Below are 7,162 nucleotides of genomic sequence, written 5' to 3'. Positions count from 1 at the left end.
GTGTTTGAAGTAATCGTCTGCAGAAATCGTCTGCTGAAGCAGACGGCATCCTGCCACGTGACGAAGAGTGAGAGGTCGCACTAGGCCAGCCTTCTGGGTAGGGTTTGCAAAACTCCACCTCGATCATAACAAATAAGATGTCACAGAGATACTTCCTCTGTGTCTCGCGACGTAAAGCCGCGAATTATCATTATCATCTTTCCTTCCGTACATCATCTTCCGCATGCCTTCCTCAGCATGAATGCGGAAACAGTGGGTAAGATGAGCTGACTTGAAGTTGTGTTGTCTGGGATGATTTCCTTGGGTTCTTCTCAGACGCTTTCAAACAAATGTCGACTTAGTTCCCTGTGAAGTCGTCCCGGGACGAACGACCCTCTTCGGAAAACAGCTGGAAGAGAGAAGGAAGTTTCACTACAGATGCAAACCCTTCCGGGGCTGCTAATTACATTTCCTTCCAAAGCTGTCAACGCCCAGCAGCGTAACATTAGACTCTGAACGGTTGCACCATCTGTAGCTGCAAAATGTTCTTCCGCTACCGAACGCCCCATCCAGAACATCATTCAGTCGAAGTGGAGGAAGGCATCAAACAATAGCGCTATCTCAGCCGTCATGCGGTTAAGATTTCCGTCTCCTATCCCAGGTGGTCTCTCTGTGGCGCAAGTGCGCTCGACGATATTATGTAAGAGCATCCTATTGTTTTCTTCACAAGCTGAGGAATAGATGCCTTCGACCCAACGAAAATTCTCTCGATCTATTCTTCCGAACAGGTCTTCATTTCGCAACGGGTAGCGTAACTGCTTTTCGTTCTCTTTTTATACTGCGTCTAAACTGAAACATCAGCGAAGGAAAACACAGAACTGCGCCGATAGAATCGAGCGAAAACAAAGCGAACTGCAAGAGTAGACCGGACAGCATCCAAGTCACGACAAGAACACCCGGTTATGATGTTCATTCCGAACATTCCAAGGCTACGCGCGAGGATGTTCGCTGTTCCTGAAACCGGCTGCACCCCCGTCCCCGCGTGCACGACGTTTCGGCTGCGCCAATGTGGGCCCTAGCGGCTGAAAGTTGCAAGTGGTGGACATATCGCCCGATTTTTGTGCTTCAGGTGCTCGATGACAGGAACCAGCGGTTGAGCGCCATGGGGTTTCTGAGCGGAGATTATGGCAATACCAAGTGTCTTAGCAGATCGTAGTGCCAATGCCGAAGATGGCTTATCGTTCTCGACTCTGCATTGTTGTGATCCTGGTGCTCGACTTCCGACATCTCCGACGGGTTTGTTCGACAACATGAATCTTGTGTCGACTTTGTTGGATTACGACAGCAGCTATTACCAATGGAGACCCTCTCGCAAAGAGATATTGAAGAGGTAAGTGTCAGGTCAACAAAACTTTGATGCGTTTGTTTGCAATCTCATGACCCCTCGACAGGGCCTCGCCTACCTGTTGCATTATACTTGACTCGCGTCCTACAGTCGCAGAGTGACGTGATCGTATAAACAGCGTTGTAACGTCGTGTTCACTGCTAGGAAGACGGTCCGACCAATTGCACTGCTTCGTAATTCGCTACATTTTATGTGTTTCCGACACGTTCTTGTCTGTTTAAAGTAGCCGGCAATGGCAACCGAAATGCCGCGATCACCACAGTCCAAAGTCCCAGGCGAGGAAAACACATTGTCACATAGCCTGTTGTTGCATTCCCGTCTAGACGACGACAAATTACAGTATTTTCCTTTTTTTTTTTTACAAAACTAGAGAACTTTCTCGCACGACGGCACAGCAGAATTTGATGACCGCGTCCTGCCGGTGTCCCTCTTTGGGCGGTTTTGCTTTTTTCTTCTTCCTTTTTTTTTTCTTGTGATTGACAGCTTGCGGTGTTGAAATGGTGGCTCATTTCCTCTAGTTTGAGTGAGAAGTGGCGTCTTTGTGCCGGGCGCCTATTATCGGTCGCGGCTCGTCAGTGAGTAAACAGGTTTCAGTGTAGGTTTCTCAGAAATGCGAAGTTTTTCGTTGTTGTTGTTGTGGGCTGCAATTTTGCAAGAATGTACTGGACGCGTTTCCTGTATAAACTTACCTCCGTTGCAAATCCCATTGTGTAGCCGGCTACGGTGCGTGTTCGATTTCTCCGATCTCTCCCAGACCGCAGTGTCACTGAGAAACACAATGCACAGGATGCGATTGGGTTGCGCCAAATTATGAGGGCATTAGGCGTCAGACAAGATACACGCCGAAGGTGTTATCGCATTGTGCACTGATATAATTGCCGTTGCATCAGGTCGTCTATAAGTAACATACCGATTGGCACAGACCTGAAATGTAAACGCGTGAAAACTGTTATTCACGCATCTCTTATAGGGTGTGACCTCGGCTCTGACCTCGGGTAAAACGTCCCGAAGTCTTACACTGTTTAAGACAACTTCACCGCATAGCACGCTCCCATATCCAACCATCATCCTGAATGACATTGCTCTCTTCCCTGGTTTGTTGAAAACGGGAGACGTATGCCTTTTTGTGACACTTATGAAACTACGTTAATTGTCACAAAAAGGCGTACGCCCCGCGCTTTCCACAAATCGAGAGTGATAAAGGTATCAATCTGTACAATGGTTGGCCTTGAACGTGCTATGTGGTGAAGTTCTTTTTTAAGGGTGTACTAGTCCCGAATGAGACCGGCCTCTCTCCTGATTTGCTGAAAATGGGGAGGATACGCCTTTTTTTGGAGACTTTGGATTTTGCACGCATATGTCCAAAAACAGGCGCCGCTTGTTTTGAAAGGTATACAGAGGACAGAACGATACCCACTTTTAAAGCAGAACTTAGACCAACCATTGCACATGATGATACCGTTATCACTCATGGTTTCTGGACAGCGTGGGGCGTACGCCTTTTTGTGACAATTAACATAACAGCACAAGTACCGTACGCCTCGTTTTTCCTATGTGAAATGCCAGGGAGTTTTCCCTGAACTTTCTGTCAATATACACCTTGCATGCCGGCTCAAATGAAAATCCTGAAGCAGTTCGTAAACAAACTGGGAGGTGATAAGGTGCCGAACATCGAATTCAACACTGCGGTTTACTAAGCGCTGCGGAAGCTAATATAAAAAGGACAATAAATATAATGGATCGTGGAGCATCGTTAGTACTTGTGATGGCAAATATGTCTCTCTAGTGGGCACGTGCGAATTACATAGCCAACGCAAATACGAAGCGAAGAGTTATCAATCAACCAAGCATTTATTTTTATCTAAGGTGCCCATTAACAGCATGTAGCATAGTAAATCGTGCTCCCGCGACAATGGATTATTGAGATGCTAATCAATGATGTAAGACAATAAACACACAAAAACAAAAGAACAGGCGAGGTTCGCAAATACAAGTTTGTCATGAGCTAACGAAACATTTGGCATACCAGTTGAGTAAAGTCCTTAGTGAAGATACCAACAGCATCGTTGGCGGCAACCAGTTTGTTGTAGTTTCTGTATTCGGATAACGGGAGAAAGAGGCAACTTGCTACTATAGGATAAAATAATAAGGACTGGCCGTTACAATAGCAGGGACACCTGAAAGTAATGTACCCATTTATTAATCACACCATTTAATAGTTTTAGAACCGAACAGTTATAAAAAACCGAACCGAAAACGGAGCGAATACACATGTACAGGTATAAGCATGTGTATTTGCGTGTACATCCATGGGTATTCGCAGCATGTATTCGCGCTATATTCATACGGATTGGAATATATTCGAATTAGAAGAAACATCGATTCGATTCGAAGTTCGAATATAGGATTATTCGCTTCTGTGTTCGAAAGATTCGAATATTCGCACATGCCTACTCTCTATAGCAACCTGGGAAGTAGAAGGGCATCACGACGACGATAAAAACAGGCTTGCTTACAATTAGCTTGAGCCAATTAACATTCTGCCGTTAAACTCACGTATCGCGAGAGAGAGGGGCAGAGAGAAAAGAGGAGGAGAGAGTGGGAAAGGAAAAGGAGAGCAGTTCGTCTGTGTCATGCGTGACATTCAACTGTAACTTATATATTCTTTATAGGAAGTTCATGGAATGCATCTTTAGTGTTATAACAGCTCTATATACCTCACCGTTGCATTCGTTCGCAATAGTTCCTGTTAATGGACAGGTCACAGGATAGCAGATATGGAAGTTACTAGATCAAGGGAACTCGTTACCAGTTAAGTTACTGTACAAAAAATGTAACCAAGTTACTAACGAAGTACAAGTAATGAAAATGATCTCTAAAGTAACGAGTTGCTTTCAAGTTACCTGCTACCTACACTCTTAGAAATGAACTTCACCGCATAGCACGCTCCTAACCAACCATCACCTCGGATGATATCGTTATCTGCCCTGTTTGTTAAAAACCGGAGGCGTGCGCCTCTTTTGGACACTTATGCAGTTCATAATTGTCACAAAAAAGGCGTACGCCTCCCGTTTTCAACAAATCAAAGTGAACGAGTGAAACGATTATCATTCGAGATGATGATGAGTTGGTTAGGAGCGTCCTATGCGGTGAAGTTCATTTTTTAAGAGTGTAGTATACACGTTTTAGTTCTTGGCCGTTCTATAATTAATTCGGATCTTGCTCTCACCACGGGCGGTGGAAGACGAGCTTTGATATACGGAAACCACACTCTAAAAAGAGAACTTCACCGCATAGCACGCTGTGCGCTAACCATATTCCCAAGATTGATAGGGTTATCGCTTCTGGTTCGAAGAGGGCGCAGAGGTGGGCGTACGCCTTTTTGTGTCAATTAGCATGTATCCAAATTGTCACAAAAAAGGCGTACGCCCACCTCTCTCTTCGAATAAGAATCGATAACCCAACACTCTTAGAAATGAACTTCATATATAATGAACCGCATAGCACGCTCCTAGCCAACCATCATATCGAATGATATCGCTGTCTGCCGTGATTTGTTGAAAACGGGAGGCGTACGCCTTTTTTGTGACAATTATGAACAGCATAAGTGTCACAAAAAGGCGTACGCCTCCCGTTTTCAACAAATCAGGGCAGATAACGATATCATTCGGTATGATGGTTGGCTAGGAGCGTGCTATGCGGCGAAGTTCATTTCTAAGAGTGAATGATTGGCGCACAGCGTGCTATGCGGTGAAGTTCTGTTTTTAGAGTGTATACCAATATCTGATGATATGACGAACGATCCCTATCTTTATGTGCTTCTTTCTGGAGGGATTTGATGATTTTGATCCCGTCATAAGGCTGTTGAACGGCGGTGGTGATGGTGAAAGAGGGCTCGCCGGTGTCGGCCTCCCAGAGGTGGGCAACGTCAGGACTGGCGCCCTGGGCCGACTTCCAAGGGAACTGTGCCGACATATGTGTCTGAAAGCGTCTGAGAAAAAACCCAGGAAAAACCTCAGCCGGCACCGGGATTCGAACCCGGGTACCTCCCAGTCTCGACGTGACATGGCCATGCACGCTATATAACCATTGAGCCACGGAGCTCGGAGCAGGCATTGAAAGTTTACGTTCCACGAGTTGTCGTCTACGCACATGTCGTAGAACCGCGTCAAGTTTGAATCCTAGTACAGAGTGCTCCCTTTTTTGTCATTATAAATACTAGGGACGGGGGCCAACCGAATCCACGAATCCTAGGCAGGGATTCGAGATTCGGGAATCCGAATCCCATAGTGCCCAAAACGGCGAATCGAATCTTTCGAATCCACCGACCACGTTTGTTCCTTTCTTTTTCAAATTGGCGCCATCCGGAGTCCGCCGAAAGCCTCATTGGCCGACGGGTGTTTTCTTGTTTCTTTGTTTACATTGCTCTGGACTGAAAGCGTTCAGGCAGGAACTGTTACATTACAAGTTTAAAAGTAATATGGTTTTGCTTTTGATTGTTGCTCTAGCTTTATGGAAATAATTCAGACACGAGAATTTATGAATTTCTCGTAGTCGATTAACAATATGTTAAATATACTATATATGGGTATACTTTCACTCGAAACTGAGCTATTATTTATTTTTTTCATTAAACAAATGTGTCATATTCTTCTGCAAAAAAAACTCTCCAGTAGAATTTTTTTCTTGGCTTTTTAAACTCTTTTTAAAGCAAGGATTCGAAAGATTCGAGATTCGTGGATTCGCAGAACCTTCCTTGGATTCGGATTCGGATTCGTCCCATCTCTAATAAATAGTCTGAGTAAATAGTCTAATAAATAGTCTCACCTGAGTCTCGTAATGTACGGCCAAAACAGAATTTGTAACTTTCCGACCGCGTAAGAACGTGGCTGTCGTCTCAGTAGGGAGAGAGGACGCAGCTCGCGATGTTTGTGGACGAGAATCGAACAAAAGGAACTTGGAACTTTCCCCGAGTTACTTTGACACAGTCACCGGGAACAAGTTCCTCAAGAAGTTGCTGGAGCTCATAGCAGCGAGTACCCGAAAAAGTAGCCTAGTTACAGTAACGATTTTTTTCCCCAACACTGCAGAATAGTAACTGTCACGACTTTTCTGGGTTGCGAGCACTACCATGGCACTGTCATGACCGCCCTATTCTATGCATGGAAGCCGATGTTTTCGCGCTCTGTTTATTTTGTTACGCTGAGTATGGCTTCCAGGATTTTTTTGTAGCTTTCGCACGCATAAATACGCCATCGTACGCCACTGGAAGTTCTTCGGGTAAGCAGACAACGAGTTACATGTAAAAATGCGGACTACGTTTTTCTGCACACACCCTGTATAGTGTGTGCGTTGTTGAAATGCATTCAGTAACGACATCTGGCAACGACGACCGCTGTGCAAACCGTGAAATTTCCAGGTCTAATAGAAATGCAAATAGTGAAATGCTCCCACGTGTTCCCAGCTTTAATTATGAGCTCATTCGACTTCGAATACGCTCAGATCAGTATATACAAGGTGGGTGCAGATAAAGTAGCCCCACAACGCCATAAGTGCATGCATGTGGGGATACTTTATCTGCACCCACCCTGTATATTGCGCAGCCCCTTCGTGGGCAAGCGTTATTGCGCTTGTCCCATCCTATACAGATGGCAATACAAGCTCCTTCGTAAAAATGGGGACATTCTAAGAACGGAACCATTTAAATAATATGCCTCGATGCCAATTGCTGAATTAGCTGAAGTATGCCGAAAGGTAGTTGTAGAAATGGGAATTATC

The 7,162-nt window shown here is 45.1% G+C and overlaps 1 protein-coding gene across 1 annotated transcript in view; it reads left to right on the top strand.

The window, feature by feature from the left end:
• The first annotated feature begins 599 nt into the window (after nt 1-599).
• The window catches only part of LOC135371115 (tetratricopeptide repeat protein 28-like), a 28,005-nt gene continuing 21,442 nt past the window's right edge, over nt 600-7,162 (top strand). Inside the window, exon 1 of the mRNA XM_064605128.1 lies at nt 600-1,369. Coding sequence (XP_064461198.1) covers nt 1,337-1,369 — 33 coding nt within the window. The 5' untranslated portion in view covers nt 600-1,336. The remainder of the gene's footprint in view (nt 1,370-7,162) is intronic.

The sequence above is a fragment of the Ornithodoros turicata genome, chromosome 10, assembly GCF_037126465.1.
Source record: "Ornithodoros turicata isolate Travis chromosome 10, ASM3712646v1, whole genome shotgun sequence".
Taxonomy (NCBI): domain Eukaryota; kingdom Metazoa; phylum Arthropoda; class Arachnida; order Ixodida; family Argasidae; genus Ornithodoros; species Ornithodoros turicata.
This window is presented reverse-complemented; position numbering and strand designations above follow the sequence as displayed.